Genomic DNA, 18,531 nt, shown 5'->3' with positions numbered 1-18,531 from the left:
TGGGTTTAGCCGATGAGGTGGTGCCGATGTAGTTGTGCCGGTGGCCTTGTGTGCGTTAGGTCTTTGGTTGTACTCCCTTGAGTATGTCTGGTACTCTGTGTACGACTTGTACATATTTTTGCCTCTCCTTCTAATAGAAGTTCGGCCAAAGGCCATTCGGAAAATGTATGAGGACATGTAAAATGCACACTCAACAAAAAAATCATTTTTAGGTAACTATTCTAAATCTCATTTTGCATAATAGGAGAATCTACTCCCGTGAACCAAAATGGTTGTCTTTTATAGGATCTTTTTCATGGTAACAATTTTGCTTAACATGATTACAAATTTACAGTAAAACAAGATAAAATCTCATAATGCTATGTTCGCTTGATTATTACGTGAAGGTGTTAGGTGTTTGCCTCGATATTTGTTTTTTGTGAATCATAAGAGAAGCTAAAAAAAATCTTTTAAGATGTATGAGTAGATGAATTTTTTTGTATGGAATCTACCGCAAAGTAATCCTTGATAGAAATTTTGTAGGGTGTTCACTCCGATCAAACAACCAAGATAGATAATAATTCTACTCATTTGATTCATAGGATAGAAAAGCATAGAAATAGGAAAATTATATAAGTAGGATTTCATGCCTACTTGATTCATGTGAGAACATGAAGAGTGTTTCATTCTAGCAAAGGATTTTTCATGAGGTCTAATCTAATATATTTTTTATAGGATTTACACTAAAATACTCCTATATGATTACTTCATATAGGATACTTTCCTATAAATCAAACAACCTATGTAGGAAATTTTCACATAGGATCTAAATCTTACACAATTTCTATATAAATCCTATAAATCAAAGGAGTCCTAAAACTTTCAGTCCTCTACATTTTCTCTAAATACCTTTTGAATCACATAGGACCTTAATGCTCAATTCGACAAAGCTCCAAGTTAGTCTCCACGTGTCTAATCCTAGTTGCCACCTAAGTAACTGCTCGAATAACTGTTGATGCACCAATCACCACCATAGTTGGTAGCCGTGTGTCACATCAATTATCTCGTTACCATCTCTTGTTGCTATCACGGTTGCCTAGTGGTGTATAGCAGTTTTGGGTGCCCTTGCCTTCTTGCTCACAAATCGGCATTGCTCACTCGTGTGTGTTGAGATGGAGCCTTTATGATACGATTCGGCGGATTTGTCTGTCAGGATTTGCACAAATTTAGGCCAGAGAAAACACATATTCTGGAATTTGTCAATGTCGTGATCCACCGTCACATTGTTCGGTGTTTCCTCACGTTATGTGTTGCGCTTACCGACGTGATACACCTCAAGGAAAAATAAACCACCCAATTTAGGATCGTGATACACCGCTTAATTTAGCCTCGTGATACACCACAAATTTAACCAGGAGACAACACATATTCTAGAAGCATCGCGAGAAAAAAAAACACACCTCTAGGAAAAATTGACCCCGAGGCTTAGGTGGTGTTGAGATTCTTGTGTTGCTCTCTTGTCAACAATGTTTATCTGAAACTACAGCTTGTGACAATCATAATCTCTATATTTGTTAGTAGTACCCAAGACCTATAAGGGGTGATCCCTTCTTGAGGATATTGTCTTGACGACCCCAAATTCTTTACTACTGTTGCGGTGGTTTTTGTTCCTATTTACAGGGTAGTAGAAGAGGGGCTTCTTTCGAAAATTTTAGAGTCAGGGCTGTTAATATTTATTATTATTATCAACCGTGTATTCGACATCAGTGCTTGCATCATTTCTAGTATTCTCTTGCATCCAAATTAATTGATGCGACTCACTTGCACTGGACATATATTCGATATTGATGATTGCATCATCATTTCTAATACTCCTTTTCGTCCAAATTAATTGGTCGCGGCTCAAGAGTACTCTTGTAGCCGTGCTTACTAATTTGGGCTGCATGAAGTAATAAAATTATGGAATTAGCACGTGGGGACGCATGCTCCCCAAGTGGCCAAATAAACTTGTCGTGGAGAAAAAAGCGTGAAACCTCACATAAAAATGGGAATGTGATAGAGCATGGAATTGGCTCAGCATAGCCATCCGCCAGTCCGCGGCCAGTATAAATTCCACACATGACGCATTCGTTGGGCCATATATATGTGTCCAAGCGAAGTCCAGACCACGGAGACATCGGACAGCCAGCCGATCGGCCATAACAATAACAAGACGTCGACGGCATGGGTGCCGAGGCTGCCGTCCAGCTCCCCGCCGTGGTCCTCGTGCCATTCCCGGCTCAAGGCCATGTCACGCCCATGCTGCACCTGGCGCGCGCCCTCGCCGCGCACGGCGTCGCGGCCACGGTCGCCGTGCCGGACTTCATCCACCGGCGCATCGCGGGGACGAAGACCGACGCCGACGTCAGCGACGGCGTGGCTCTGGCTTCCATCCCCAGTGGCGTCACGGACGTCGACGGTGGCGACCCGCCGGGGTTCGCCGACTTCGGGCACGCCATGGAGCACCACATGCCGGGTCACCTAGAGCGCCTGCTGACGCGGGCGCACGCCGCCACGGGCTGCCGCGTCGCCTGCGTCGTGGTCGACGTGCTGGCGTCATGGGCCGTTCCCGTGGCCGAGCGGTGCGGCGTGCCGGCGGCGGGGTTCTGGCCCGCGATGCTCGCGAGCTACCGCGTTGTAGCCGCCATCCCGGAGCTAATGGAGAAGGGGCTCATCTCGGAATCTGGTACGTATATATGGTATACACGCTCATAGCTTGCAGCTAATTCCTTTCTTTCCGAACGTACTGCGCCGGAGTACACGCGCGTAACATGTTAGAGTTGACCTGACGATATGTAAACCAAGAGTTCAAGTAGCATGAAAGGATCCTTTGGTCTTGCATATGCTTGGTGTGACATGCACTCCAAATATTCCATGCATGCCACACGCCCTCACATAGCCTTTTATAAAAATAAAACAATGTAAAGTTTGACTAAGTTTAGATCCTAAGTTTATACAGTATTTAAAAAGTTAACAGCTATATATAATATCATATAGACATCAAGTAAAAATGCATTTCATGATATATCCAGCTATTCTGATTTGGTATTGTATATGTCAACAATTTTTGTACAAACTTGGCCTAACTTTACCGTTGTTCAAATTGAAAAATAAATTATAAGTCTTCTTTCTCCGTAACGAAGGTTGTAGACTCGAAGCACTGATATGACTTCCCATGTAAAAGTATCTACGAGATTGAGATCTATCTCCACCCAACACACTGACATCATCAAACCTCCCGATTTAATAAATATAAAGAGTGCACCTAATCAAGTATCATGTAATCTGTAAACTTTATTCTCTACTCATCTACTCCCTCCGCTATGTTTTATTCTACGGTATAGGAAAAAAAGATAAACTAGTATTGCATTTTTTATTATTACCTACATATGTAGAGAACAAATTCAAGATACCTTGAAAATAATAACATCCAATAGAGAAAGAGCAGAACAACTTTGTTTTCTATATTTTTGTTGACTAAAAGATAGAATATAGATAAACGTGGAACAAAATTTAACCTAAAATATTAATTAAAACAGATCAGAGGAAGTAAGTTTGTAGAGCCCTCACGGTTTTTTTTAATGAATTCATAAGTATCATGCATGTAGTGCTGGAGGTATCATATATTCAATAATCCATGTTGTTGAATAAGATAGAAAATCTGGGATACACTCAGCCAAACATAAAATACTCATTGAATTATGCGCATATAAACCGCATAACGGTATTTAAGTCTTTGACAATTGACAGGTACTCCTGTTCACTAGGAACGTTAACGTACAACCTGTATGTCTCTGTTTTTTCTGTCAGCCGCATCAACTTGATTAGCTGCTTTTAGAACTGCTCATACTAATGCCCAAACATGATTGGATTGGCCATGTGTTGCCGACGTGCATGTGAGAAGCCACGGACCCGTCTTTCTTTTCTGCTTTGGTCCCTGTCCGGCCAAGTGCTCTCTGGATCTGATCCATCTTGTCTTGGGGCCAGCTCGACATTCCTTATTACTATTTTCTGAGGTCTGAACCTTTTGGTGTACATTTTAGCTCATATTTGGACCAGAAGGTAACTCACAAAGTTGACCCTCTGGCTGCCTTGGCGAATCGGCAGTCGACACGTGATGGGTTCTCTCATTTAGCATACTACTTAGGGAGGATATCATATCATGGCCAGATATGTACTACCTTTGCACATGTAGAGGGGATACATATGGGGAATAATTCATCTAAAAAACCATAACAATTAAGGGTGTGATTAGTTCTAACCGTGATATCATCAAACTTCAGTTGCAGCCCGTGTTGCAATTAATGAGTACCACGAATCACGAAGCAATCCAACGGTTCAAGGCAACCAAGTTGCAACTTATAGCTAGCATGAATCACGATGCATTCCAATGGTACGAGCATTTTTATCAATTGCAATCTCAATTGAACTAGAAAAATCTCAGTTGCAACTCAGTTTAACGTGAATCACGATTAAATCTTATCATTTAAAAGTCGACCGAGGACTAAGTTAGTTCTCAGTCCATTGAGAACTAGCAAAATAGAACAATTAATTAGGGAGGGATCTCGAGTTTTCTGCTTGACCTAGATTTTGCTTAATTCTTGGTCAGTTGCAACATACTTGTAATTCACGGCCAACACGTGTCACGATGCAAATTAGACGACCAATTTTTTTCCTCGGTTGTAACCCACTCGCAACTGGAATGACGTATGAATCACGATTCAAATTTAACCGCTCCGAAGCTGACCGAGGTCTAAGCTAATTTTCAATTTAGAACTAGCAAAAACATAATTAAGATTTGACCAGTCGCCTCTGCACACGAGATCTGCGCACTGTTTCGGTAGAGAAGCCCTAGGAGCTGCATCCTTTTTCTCTTTAGATACATTCAAACTATCTGACGGTCATGCGGCTGGTTTGTGCAGTACAGATGAACTTTCTTCGTTCCCATATTTGGAAGTGCGAATAGTCACTTCTTTCCGATTATGGAGTAGCACTACTACATGCTGTTGTTGTAAGCGGAAGAAAACAAGATGACGTGGCTTGACCAGTCCACCGATCCATCGATTAGTTCTGAACCCTAACACGCACGTACTGGAAAATTAAGTACATCTAGCAAAGTGACTGCGGGTGGCAACTTGGTCCTGTGGTAGATCGGACGGGCTCTCGATGCATGCATGATTAAATCTCACCAATCACGGCACGTGGGATGGTGGCCTGGATCGATCTCGCTAGTTGTAGCCTCAGTTTGTAGAGTTTTTGTTGCTATCTCCGTGTCTGGTCTAGTGCACATCTTGTCGGCACGAGAGCACTCCATGCATACTCACATATGCAAATCAAGAATTGAGGAATTAAAATCTGTGTTTCACTGATTCATCGTTGATCTTACGAACGTGCAGGCACGCCTCGATCATCCCCAAATCAGTTCGACGACGATGGGTTCGGCCAGGACCAGATGATCCGAGCCCTCAAGATCCTGCCGGCACAGGTCGAGCTGAAGGACGAAGAGTTGCCATGGCTCGTGGGCGACTCGGCCACCCAGAAATCGAGGTTCGCGTTCTGGCTCCGGGCCCTGCAGCGCGCGAGGAGCTTCCGTTCGGTCCTCGTCAACTCCTTCCCAGGCGAAGCCGGCGCCGCCGCCGCCACCGACGATGACAATGACAATGACGGCCACCCAGCGCGTCAGAGCCCGCGGGTCCTCCCTGTTGGGCCGTTGCTAGCGGGCGGCGGGGTCAGCACCGTCATCGAGATCATGAAAGGCGACGTCGCCGTGGCGCCGTGCAAGCAGCCCAGCATGTGGCAGGCAGACTCGACGTGCGTCGGCTGGCTGGACAGGCAACGTGCGGGGTCAGTGGTGTATGTCTCGTTCGGCAGCTGGGTCGGGCCGATCGGGCAGGACAAGATCCGGGAGCTCGCGCTGGGGCTGGAGGCCACGGGGCGGCCGTTCCTGTGGGCGCTCAAGAAGGACCCGTCGTGGCGCGCCGGGCTCCCCGACGGCTACGCCGAGAGGGTCGCCGTCGCCGGCCGCGGCAAGGTGGTGGACTGGGCGCCGCAGGAGGACGTGCTCGCGCACGGCTCCGTCGGCTGCTACCTCACGCACTGCGGCTGGAACTCCACCGTGGAGGCCATACGGCACGGGGTGCGCCTCCTGTGCTGCCCTGTCGCCGGGGACCAGTTCATCAACTGCGCGTACATTGCCGGCGTGTGGGAGATCGGGATCAAGCTCGGCTGCATGAGCAGAGACCAGGTGAGGGAGTGCATCGACAGGATCATGGATGGAAAAGAGGGGAGGCATTTGCAGGAGAAGATGAACGTGCTGAGGAAGAAAGTTGTGACGGCTGAGTACAGGAGTTTGGCACAGAGGAACGTCAAGTCCTTCGTCAACGAGATCAACAAGGATTACTCGTTGTTAACGCAGATGTACAGCATATTGTAGCGATCGATTGTTCTTAGGTTATGTCTAAACTATCTTTTGGAATCGGCTAGTTTAAGTTGCCTGGGTAGTTTTCTTCTTAACATTTCAGCCGCATTTCCGAGCTTTTAGACGAACATACAACTATCATCAATTCCATCTCTCTCACTCACTCGATCACTCACTCCATAATAAATAGATATTTTTTTAGTTAATAGCAGGTGACCCGCGTATTTGGGTAGCTAGATTTCATACATAGCTTTATATCTTTTAAATATTTGATATGGCTAGTGGGCAACTTTAACCATCACTTTTGTATCAATATGCTTGCATACAATTGTAAATGATGGTTAGAAATAATCTGCCATGAATAAAGTTATACCATTTCTATTCACTAAAGTAACATTTTATATTAATCCTTGATGTGAACTTTTTGACCGCCGCGATTCTTCTCAAATAAAATCCATACTTTTATGATTCATAGTCAATACACGGTTAGACACCAAATAATGAACATCTCAGTACTGTGACTTATATTTTTATGCATAATTAAAATGTCTTAAATGTATGGTTGAATATAATATCAAATATTCCCTCACAATCCCCGTTGTTGTTTCACATATTTCACCTGTCCATGTGTAGCAACTTAGCAATCAACAATGACAATATGTTCAATCCAATCATCTCCTTAAGACCCATGTACACACACTCAAATTTAAGTTCGCATTTAGTTTATTGTTATGGCCTCTCCAATATATATTTTTCCTTGAAAATTTTAATTATCATTTTTTACATTCACTGGAAATTTTAAATACGATATTTAAATCCTTACGCCTACAAGACAATAACGTAATACTATCACAACGATGCACGGCTATATTTTATTTAAACTAGATAATGTAGAGCATCGTTGAATAAAACTAAGTAGTTATATAATACATACTTATTAGTTCACATTTCCGGTAATCTCAGCCCACCAAAATCCACCAGTTGGGGAACTTTTAGATAATTGTTTAGAATAAAAGGCTTTTAGATGATTTTATTCCCTATGAATAAGATAACATTAGGACGGCCTACTAGATATCTCTAGAAAAACAGTGTTGTTTTTTTAGTTTTCACACACACATACACACGCACTCGCACCCACACCCACACGCACACACGCACACACACAAATGTTTGTCCGTTTAGCCAGTAGATGTCTATAAGAAATTGCCATGTCATCTGTACAATAACTATGTAGGAAGATGTATTATTTCACTAACATATGACCCACTTCTCACTCTCACAAAGTGGCTAAGAGCAAATGGTAGAGTTAGCTCTTGAATGAGAGTTCACTTGCCTTTTCTCCCCTATTCTCTCACCTCCAACTAAGCATAAATATGATAGTTAAATCCTTACGCGTGCAAGACAATAACGCAATATACTATGACAACGGTGTGCGGCTATATTTTATTTAAACTAGATAATGTAGAGCATAGCTGAAGAAAACTAAGTACTTATATAATACATAATGTTTGTACTTATTAGTTCACAATGCCGGTAATCTCGCCCCACCGAAATCCACCAGCTGCTGGGAAAACTTTTTAGATAATTTTTTTTAGAATAAAAGGCTTTGGATGATTTTATTCCCTATAAATAAGATAAAATTTAGTACGCCCTACTAGATATCTCTAAAAAAATCAGTGTTTTGTTTATATTTCTTTACTCTTTCACACATATATATTTAATCTACAAATTTTAAAATTTCTAAGAAAATGATACAATTGTTTTTGTCCACTTACCCGAGGTAACCTAGCATTAACTAAAATGCTTTAGCATTCAAAGCTTTTTTCTGGTTGAGGAGTAGCCAAAGTTCATAAAAATACAATATTGCGATTCACCATGTCCGTTTTAAAATAAGTGTCACAACTTTACCTAGATACATATATATCTAGACGCATTTTGATGTATATATACATCTGTATCTCTAGAAAACTATGAGACTTATTTTCGAACGGAGGGAATATTTATCTATGGCATTTTTGGCTAACACCTAAGTTGTGTATTTTTACCACTTTAATAGTGCAATCCTCGTCAATTGAGAACATAAGAAACACATGGATGTATGAACACTTCAGTCAACTGAGGATTAGAAAGAAAAAAAACTGTTTTCCAACATTCTTGATGGGATAAATTAAGACCCTACAAGAAACATAACGGGAAACTATCACAACAATGCGTGGTTACATTTTATCTAAACTAGAAAATATATTGCATCCCTGTAGAAAACTAAGTACTTATAGAACCCGTAATATTCGTAATTTCTTAGTCCACATTGCTGGTATTCTTGCCCCACCAGAATCTACCAGCTACTGGGAGAACATTTAGAGAGAAAATTTAGGGTTTGGTTGGTTTCGTTCCCTATAAATATAATAACATATAGTACATCATTTTTGATATATCAACATATTATTAAGACACGTTTCATGGAAACGGAGGGAGTATTTTTTTTGTTTTCGAGAACAACACAATTTGATTTTGTCCACTTACTCATGGTAACCTACCCACTAACTAGTTTGCTTTAGTGTTCAAAAAGTTTTTTCTAGTTGATGAGTACTAAGCAAAGCCTAGAGACCTAGACAAATACAATATTGTGATATATTTGTCTATGGCACGTTTTGCAACACCTAAGTTATTGTGTATATGTCATAGTACTAGACAATAGTCATAAGTCATCACTGCAAAAAAGATGAGGCTGCTTGCGTAGTACGATCTAGAGTATAGAATGCAATGTACACGCTACTAGGCGGAGGATATAGAAATGGTGTAATGTTGCACGTTGGGTCACTTACTAGCAAAGGCATGTGCAAGAAAACAAAAGATGACAAAAGGTAGTACGGTACTCTATTCAGTTTGGTTCATTCCTCTGCGTTCACCACTCTGAAGGACTGAAACAATGTTTGGCAAAGACTTCGAATACCAACCGAACTTTCTATTTGCTTATTTCAGCTTTATCTTGGCCGGTCCAGAGCTGGGATGGGTACCTAAAATATTGATCCCTCTTTGTTGTACTTTTCTGTGAAAATCATGCGTTTCAGTACCATGCTCTTTTGCTCGACTAATTAGCACCTGCGGATACCATGATCGAGATTGCTCCCACTTGGAAATGCCCTCCATACACAGAGGCGGTCCTGATAAAATTGCATCTCACACGCCTGAAAAGCGATGAACTACTGCCTCTGAAGTCTGAACTCTGAAGGCCGAAAATTGGAAAGGAAGACACCAAGATATCCCGTTTGAAAAAGGAGCACCACCAAGATTGGAAATTCCAAAAGCAGAGCCGGCTGGTAGTGCGGAGCAGAGTAGACGATGCTACTGGGCTGACACGATGGTGAACTGCGTGCGTTTTTCATGGCCCGTGTTTGCTTACTCGCATGGGTTTTTTCCTCTCATGCAACGGCTTAGCCTACTTTTGCATTCAGTTTGGTTGTTTGGAAGTCCTTTTCTACACCGTGGAAGAAACATAAGTCCGTTGTTGGGCTAGCTGTTTTAAACTTTGCAGAAACTGAATGTGTTGTTTGGTTGTGTGCAAAACGTGTGGTGTGATAACCTCTTTCGAGTGGTGAGTTACCATCCCATGTATGTACAAATAAGGAGCCAAAACTAGAATAGAAGGTAGCATACTAAACCACCAACACAGGCTTAATTTCTTAGTTCAGACAACACATAATAGTAGAACTTACTTTAAAATAGAGACGACATAACTTAATTAGTTCACACCACACACCGACAAATAATCAATACAAGGTACCAACTATCACTTGTCGATCCTGGCAAGGGTTGGATCGTGCTCGGGGCACTTCTTTACCACCTTAGTCATGGAGTAGTTAAAGACTGTGAGCATGGCTGGTTCTGAGATTTCGAGGGCCCGGGGCGGAACTAGAGCCCGAGGCCCCTTAGTATACAAACCTACGGATAATAATCAATACATTTTTATACAAACAATTCTTGTTACATTCTATATGCTAAGTCAGAAAAGGTTTCTTTGAGTCCAAGGGAGTAGCATTTCGACCGTTTAGATTTTTCCTATTGAAATTGTTTGATTTACTATAGGATTTTAAAATTCCGTTGTGTTAATTCGTATTTTATTTCAAAGGAATAAAATTGCATTAAGTGGAACACCTGAAAATACATGGCGTTTACAGTTCATGCAAAGAACAAATGCCATGATATTCAATTTGTACAATTTTTATTTCCAAAATTTGCCTCTTTAGAAATCCTTCCGATCAAAGAGCGTTCCGAAAATGAAAGTATTCCAACCTTAAAAAACTTTTAATGCCAAACCGGCGGCTATGACAATCTAAATCATTCGAGGCCGTTCCCAATGAACGTGAACACAACTAAACCACCATTGAATCCTACCTACTACATCCTAATGCCCCCACATAGCAGGATCATGTAGAATTGAGAGAGAGAGAGAGAGAGGAAAGACGCTTACCAGTTCACCAGAGAGCATAGATGGGGGGCCTTTGTCGGGGGTGGCGTCTACAACTTCTGGCCGACGCCGCCGCGCAGATGATATCATCAACCGACGCACTTGAGCTGTCGAGACCCGGATCTGAGACTCAGCCTGGAAACATGCCCGCCTGGCCGTCTTCCTCACACAGCAGCTAGGCCTGCGTTCGAGTTCTGCTTATTTTGGGCCGTCCCAATGTAGTACAGTACAGAACACACCTGGAGGGCCCCTTGGTTTCATGGGCCCAGGGCGGCTCATCAAGGAAGGTTTCAAGCCATACGACCCAAGCAATCTCTCGAGAAGGGAGGTGGTGGACGGCCAACTCAACGCCACTACCCTCCACATGATCCACTTGGCGGTGTCTCCTAAGGACCGTGATCACATTCGCACCCTCAAGACTGCCAAGGAGGCTTGGGATAGGCTTGACGAGTTATTCCTTGAAAATGAGAGCACCCAAAGCTCTAAGTTCGATGAAGTCAACACCGCTGCCGATGGTTTCGTGATGAATGAAGGAGAATCTGCCGAATACATGTACCGGCGCCTCACCGCGCTTACCGTGTAACTAAGAGATCTTGGTGCCTCGTTTGCCCATGACCAATGGGTGAAGAGAAAATTGTACAATGCCCTATTGCCTTATGAGGAACCAAGATTGACCGCCATGCGTCAAAACTCCCGCTACCGCGCCATGACATCAAATGAGATCCTTAGCGAGTCATCGCTATGAATATCTCAAAGAAAAATGCGAATGAGCTAATCGCACAATTCCACAATGCTCGCAAGCCGACCGAAACAACCAAAGGGAAAGACATGATCGAGTATGTGTCCACGTTTCAACCCAAACTAACGAAAACGGACCTATTTCGTGTTCCAAATAGATTGCACGAGTGGAGATGTCCTAAATCTGCCGTCGAAGCCCGACCGGCGGCTAGCTGGACGGGCCAAACACGGCCGAGATGTCTAGCCGTCGCGTTCTTCGACTTGGAGAGCAGGTTGTGGCTCAGCAACTGTCACGTACCTAAACCAAGCATCACTGATGCCTGCAGGGTGGGGCAAAAGGATAAGACGCCCGGCTGTCAATAGCCACGGCATGCAATTGCAGCATACCTGGCCGAGCTCTCAGCTGGAAGCCATGGAGAGAGCCTGCAGCCCCGCGCTGAGGCTGCTGCCCAATCCGATCACGAAGCAGCTTCCGAGCAGCTGGAGCCACGGCAGATGCAGAAGCTTGGCCGTTCACGCGCGGCTTCCAACCGAAGATGATTACGCTGCCGAGTCACCGAAGAGAGTTCAAGTTACACAGGTGAATACTGGCATACTACTTCCGGAACTACTGTAGAATGCAGAGCTGCTCATCACACACCATCTGCTGCTTTCATGCTTTCTACCCAGAGCCTCAGGAGGAGCCGCCGGAGGGGAACCGGCACGCGGCAGAGCTTGGTCTCCGTCGGGACGTCTCGCGGCGGAGGAGATGAGTGGAGCAGTGAGTTCGACCTGACGCTCCGGCAGCTGCGGCTGGACGACCTGATCGAAGACGGGCAGAGCGACGCCGACGTCCTAGTGCACCTTCTGGTCCAGCAGGTAGTTAACTGACGCGGCATACATTTACGTGTCCATATGAAAACTTGAAAACATGCAGGGAGTAAGATCAAGTACGTAGGTACTAAGTGAGCAACTGATTGATAGCTGTGAGATCTTCATCTGAGCAACTGATTGATAGCTGTGAGATCTTCATCTGAGCAACTGATTGATAGCTGTGAGATCTTCATCTGAATTTCAGCACAGCCAGTTCGGTATGTCAATTAAAGGGCGGGTCGTCACTTCGTTCGGCAAGATATGCGATTCCTGCTCCACCCCCTACCTCACAAAGGTACATCAGAGTGCTCACTTGGATTCTTCAATGTTCAATATGACAACACGGTGCATTTGGAAACTGCTGAATGCCAACGTTGATAGAAACTTGATTCACCCGTTCCAAAGGAGCAACGAAACTTGATTCAACTTGGTGATTCGGAACAGCTAATGTGTTTCTGTAACTCTGTTGCAGATTGATGATCACTTTGATATCACGGTGCTGTCCTCCTCCAGGAAAGATCACAGTGGGATGCCTGAAATCGGAGACAATGATCCATCAGTACGTGTTAGGATGCTACCGGACTGTCAGTGCATTTTATTGTTCTTATTACTTCTTATACTCAACTTAATTCAACACCTTACCGTTTCCACTTTTAGAGTAGGTCATCTCTGTGAAGCCAGGAACCGAGATTGACATCGACTCATCAATCCAAGAGACGATACGATTAGCAGCGTCAGCCAAGGTTTGTGTTTTCAGCATGTCACCTTGATTGTCGACAGAAAACCTCCCCACTGATTGTGTTCTGGCCGGATGTCATGCAGAGTTCGTGCTCAGAGGCGTGTGAAAAATCTACTGTCGTATGGAAATGTATGTACGAAGACCAGCTCCAACTACTACTTTGGATTCCTTGTCTTTAGATCGTTGTAACAGATTACTTGTCTTGTGAATCCACAGCTGGTGGCAACCAGAAGAGAAGATACAGCCAAAGTTGGTCAAAACTCCTGGATCTGAAGAGAACTCTGGATAAAGCACCTAGCTGAAATACTGCATAAGCTGACCATATCGATGGAGCCTGTTGCTGCCCGGCAATACGATGGTTCTCTGATATAATTATATGAATGCTTATATGTATCTTGCAAAAAGGAATGTGAGATCATGATTGATTAGTGGACCTGTCAACCCAGTGATCGAGTGCCCGTCTCCATAACAGTTAACTGTATACTCATAATAGACATTGTGAACATAACAAAGCGTTTTTTTTTTGAGAAACAAATTTATTTCCTCTAGAGAAGAAATGTATGGATTTATATTGCATTAGCAGAGCCTGTTCACGATTACTGTTTTTTTTTCCAAAGATTATTAAGCATTCATTTCGGAGAAACTTATGTACCACTCCTGGTCACCCAATCAATATACTCACATTTTTGTGGAGCATCATCAAGATAATAATACTGGCAACAAGTGCACAGCCTTAAACCTAAGAAGCCCAGGCCCAAACAAATAGGCCCATCTCAACGTCCCTTCTGCGGCCAACCGGCCGCCGGAGCCCACCGGCCAACCGCAATGCGCCGGCGGCGGGGGCGACGGAGCGGCAACCGGTCCCCGTCAAGACGATAGATCCCACCTTCTGGAGCCCGATTCCAGCAGTCCTCTGCCGCTGACGCCGCCACCTCTGACAGATGCGGGGAAGCAGAGGCGGTGGGAGAAAGGGCAGAGGAACGGCAGGCGCGCGGGGGCAAAGATCGTGCTCGAGACGAAGCAAGTACGTGCCAATGTGCCGCCATTCTCCCTCTGTATTTTGTTTGGTTTGCAAATGCGGAGACCGGAGAGTAACCTCGAACTGCAAGTGCCATACTTTGTTCAAACCTAATTACATACTGTAACTGAAGCGGCTGTATGTGAAACCTTAAGACAGTAAATTTCAGCATACTTCTTCCACCGTGTAAGACTTTATCAGACATTATTATGATACGAACATAGGCGATCGGATAATTTGGAGTATTATAAACGAGTGAATATATTTGACTGCAGGAGACAAAAGCAAACTAAGACAATTCCTTTACATAACTCTGGACCAGCTATATTTACACAGACAGCTATGCTGAATCTACCAACTTCTAAACAAAATATCCAACATTACTACTAGACAAGCTATCACTTAAAAAGAAACGTTCTAACATTATTTGACTAGCTAGTTCCCGAGGAAGGCGTCCACTTTGGCATTGGCAGCCCTTGACAGGAACTTCATGCAAATTGGAGGATTCACGTTGGCAAGAGAAAGAACAGCCTGTGGCAGGGCCCAAATTCCGTCACCACACATTAATCCAGATGCAACTGCTGGTGCAAACGCCTGTGCATCCGCTTTGTTCATCCATTCCCAGCAGAAGAGTATGGTGCTCCCGATGAACATATCGATGGCGAAGTATGGTCCAAGGTAGAAAGGGATCGCCATTGCCATGGGGATCGGGATGAACTTCGACACCTTCTTGGGCAGCCATTCTTTTATAGCATTGATGGCAAATGCAGCAGCAAAGAAAATGTAGCACAGCGTGAGGCAGTGCTTCGGGAGAACAGAGAAGCCATCGACACCCAAGATTGCCATGTTACGGTACATAATGGTATAAGGTGCTGGGTAAGCGCTGTCACTGGCACCAATATTGAAGGACTTGTAGAACAGCCAGAAGACGCATGGTGAAACAACACAGCCCATTGCAGTGCCTATCACCTGGCTGACGAACATGGACCTTGGTGAGGCTAAAGTCATATACCCAGTTTTGAAGTCTTGCATCAGGTCAGCAGCTGTTCCCACAATGTTCATCATGACACCGCAGGCAGCCAATCCTACTAGCACGCCACCGTGCGAAGCACCTGCCCACGTACCGAACACAAAGATTCCAACCTTACCATAGGTACTGGCCAGGGACCAATCTGTTAGGCCACATCCATAGGCATTGCAGAAGGCCAGTATAGGTGCAAAGATATATGCAACCAAAATGTAGTACCACTTGAGCTGCGGGATGATGTGTGGAAGGCAAACAATCGTTACCACTGCTAGGATGACATAACCCCCGAATGCAATTGTCTTGGGAATTTGATCCCTCATGAATAATTCATTGCGACGTTTGTCATCAAAAGACTCAGCTTCCACAGTGGCGACAGGAGTACCATTGTCAGAGACGGGAAGTGATTTTGATTTGTTCTTATACATTTGTATGAAAGCTTTCACTGTTTTATAGAATACCATCATGAAGTTAAACAGGCCATCCCCAAGAATTACTGCTATTGTTATGAACACCTGCGGTGTTAAGATGTTAGTTCTGAAGAGTTAGATGTGATTGCAAAAGCAAAAGTCTGCCTAAATGTCAAGTACCTTGTAAGCCTGCAGTCCATGTAGACTACTTGCTGGAAGAGAGGCAGAGTACCAAATTCCTTTCTTTGTGCTTATGAGTGGCCACATTAGGCCCCACGAGAGGATGCCTCCAATCATAAGAGATACATTAACGAGATAGGGGCAGATCATTCCCACACCAACATAAGTAGCCGAGAAATCAAAATAGAACCTGGAAGACAGAAATTAGTGAAATTTGAGGATAGTGGATGTAACATAAAACCAATCATGAGGAGAACATGGTCAAAGAATAAAAGAATACAAATAGCTAAGACCAATAATAAAACAAGCTTAGATGCAATTTTCACTTTCAGGCCTTGGGATTTAGGATCTGATCCGTAAAGAGGTGTCGCTGATGCTGGAACCAAGATGTAGCTACGCTAACCTGTTCTTGTAAGCTTCAAGGCCAAGTGTTGGGAAGGAATTGAATCCACAATCATCCCCGGCAGTGTAGAACCACTGGAAGAAGGCCCAGACGAAGCTTAGCGAGAAGTACTTGCCCAATGTCCGAACTTGCTTCCTGAAATATGTTAGCATTTTGTCAATCATACTGCTTGACTTTTACCTATTATGCAAACAACATCAAAATAGGCATGTTACTTACTTTGCAAGCTCAGCACCTTGTGGTGTGTGGAATCCATTGATAAGATAAGCAGTTGCAGTGCCGCTTGGGTATGTGAGCTTGTAGTCCACAATCATAACCTGCAATCAGTTATTCCAGTTGGCACCCACGGCAAAGGATATTTTCGTGTGCTGTATATGAAGAAAACATTGGCAGGGGAAGTTTCTACCTTTCTCATGGGAACCAGAGCAAAAAGCCCAACGAAACTAACGAGAAGCAGAAAACATATTATCCATCCGAGCTGGGGGTTCTTGATATTCATTGCATCATTAGCTTCTGTTGCTTGCTTAGCAATGGTCTCGCTCATAGCAAACAGGTAACTGCCAAACCCACCTGATCAAATAGAATCAATATTGAGTCAGAGATGTCTAGATGATTATATTGTGGGTCAAGTATACTTACATAAGCAGCAAGTTATTTTGCAGAAATATTCATGCGCTGGCAAAACTAAGTGTATTCGTTGTGTCAGGAAGAGCAGCAAAAAACCTTCTCTATGGTCTCTGTTTGTGTTTGCATAAACGCTCGAAAAAGATATGCACTGCAGATGTCTTCATTAATCAATACTGCTCCCTCCATCCCATGAAACTTGTCTTAATTTTATCAAAATTTGGATGTATCTAGATGGTAAATAGTATCTACAATTCTACATACATCCAAATTTGGACAAAGTTAAGACAAGTTTCATGAGACGGAGGGAGTACTAAACTAGAACAACACTAGATGATTGTTTATATTGCACATCAGTGTTTCAACATTATGACAGTTTTTTTTTGGTTTGCAGAATTATTTGTGTAAAGGGAAAACTAAATCTATGAGGTGCCAGGAAGAGCAGATGAAACTCTGCATGCTCGGTCGCGTAAACACTGAAAAAAAAATGTATTGTGAATGTCTTTCGTAAACAACAATATTGAACCGAACACTACGAGAGTTTGATTGGGTCTGGCAGAGTCGAGCGTGTACTGTGCATTGTTTACGTGTGTAGTGGTGTGTGTAAAGCTTGTAAATTGGATACATCCCAAAAAGTATCTTGTAAATTGGAATTGGAAAGAAAGAACAGTGAAGCATGGTTATACCGTGGCTTATTAGTCAGTATTACAACGTTATGTAGTAATAATTTTTTTCCTGCCGAAATTATCTTCATGCAATTGCAAAACTAAATCTAATCTCAGGTCTATTTTTTAGGGGAAAAACATAAAGCCTAGGTCTATTTTTTTTTTGTAGTTTGCAGATCGAGCTGTGATATCTTTTCCTTAAAATAAATAAACAAGGAAACATAACAGACGCACCAGATTTCCTAGTCCTGAAAGTTTGACTAGCCGAGAAAGAAGGAGCAAAAGGTGGGCGCGCGAGAAGTGCCCTAGTTAGTTGGGAGTTTTACCGCTGAAGGCGATGCCGTAGGCGGAGACGACGCACGTCTGGATGACGGTGTTCTCCTGGCGCGTGAAGGGCTGCTTGAGCAAGCCCATCCTCTCGATGGCCGACGTCCAGAGGCGGACGAGGAAGAAGGCGAGGAGGCTGGCGGAGACGTTGAGCGACGGGATGATGCCGGTGGTGAGGTTGAGCTTCATCACGATGACGCTGAAGAGGATGGAGAGGATGAACCCCACCACGAAGGCGCGCACCGTCAGCTGCTCCGTCCACGTCGGCACCGGCTTGTCCAGGAACGCCCGCTCCACGGACGCCTCCTCCTCCTCCTCGGCGTGGGCGTCGTCGTCGGCATTGCTCCCGACGTTGCGGCGGCGGAGGAGGTTGCCCGATTCCACCGCGTCGGCATCGTGGGCTAGGGCTGCGGCCGCCGCCGCGGCGTCCGTCGCCATGGGCTCTCTCGATCGGGCGTCTCGGTGTACTGCCTATTGAACGACTGTTTGCGTTTGGACGAGGAGCTGGGCCGGCGTGCGCGTATATATGGATGGTGGTTGAGATCTCCGGGGTTTACCGGCTTTCCGATTCGAATACAACTTTTTTTTTTGTCCGGTAAAATTCGAATACAGCTGTGTTCTGCTCTTTTATCGGAGGTCGATCTCCG

At 44.1% G+C, this 18,531-nt stretch overlaps 3 protein-coding genes across 3 annotated transcripts; 2 read left to right on the top strand and 1 right to left on the bottom strand.

Moving 5' to 3' along the window:
• The first annotated feature begins 2,202 nt into the window (after positions 1–2,202).
• Positions 2,203–6,538, top strand: LOC124677826 (UDP-glycosyltransferase 82A1-like). Its single transcript, XM_047213778.1, has 2 exons — positions 2,203–2,704; positions 5,415–6,538. Exons 1-2 carry the CDS (start codon positions 2,203–2,205, stop codon positions 6,449–6,451), a joined length of 1,539 nt encoding a protein of 512 aa, XP_047069734.1. The 3' UTR covers positions 6,452–6,538.
• A 5,453-nt stretch (positions 6,539–11,991) lies between these two features.
• LOC124674626 (large ribosomal RNA subunit accumulation protein YCED homolog 2, chloroplastic-like) lies at positions 11,992–13,661 on the top strand. Its single transcript, XM_047210669.1, has 7 exons — positions 11,992–12,222; positions 12,312–12,500; positions 12,700–12,789; positions 12,967–13,053; positions 13,157–13,237; positions 13,317–13,362; positions 13,450–13,661. The coding sequence occupies exons 1-7, from the start codon at positions 12,013–12,015 to the stop codon at positions 13,533–13,535; spliced, it is 789 nt and encodes a 262-aa protein (XP_047066625.1). The 5' UTR covers positions 11,992–12,012; the 3' UTR covers positions 13,536–13,661.
• A 1,025-nt stretch (positions 13,662–14,686) lies between these two features.
• LOC124678745 (probable metal-nicotianamine transporter YSL11) lies at positions 14,687–18,322 on the bottom strand. Its single transcript, XM_047214607.1, has 6 exons — positions 17,884–18,322; positions 16,675–16,838; positions 16,488–16,585; positions 16,269–16,403; positions 15,866–16,055; positions 14,687–15,790 (listed from the first exon to the last, which is right to left on the bottom strand). The coding sequence occupies exons 1-6, from the start codon at positions 18,320–18,322 to the stop codon at positions 14,687–14,689; spliced, it is 2,130 nt and encodes a 709-aa protein (XP_047070563.1).
• Between the last annotated feature and the right edge of the window lie 209 nt (positions 18,323–18,531).

This window comes from Lolium rigidum, chromosome 7 (assembly GCF_022539505.1).
Source record: "Lolium rigidum isolate FL_2022 chromosome 7, APGP_CSIRO_Lrig_0.1, whole genome shotgun sequence".
In the NCBI taxonomy this organism is placed as follows: Eukaryota; Viridiplantae; Streptophyta; class Magnoliopsida; order Poales; family Poaceae; genus Lolium; species Lolium rigidum.
Note: the sequence above shows the minus strand (reverse complement) of the source record. Positions and strands in the feature narration are given on the sequence as shown.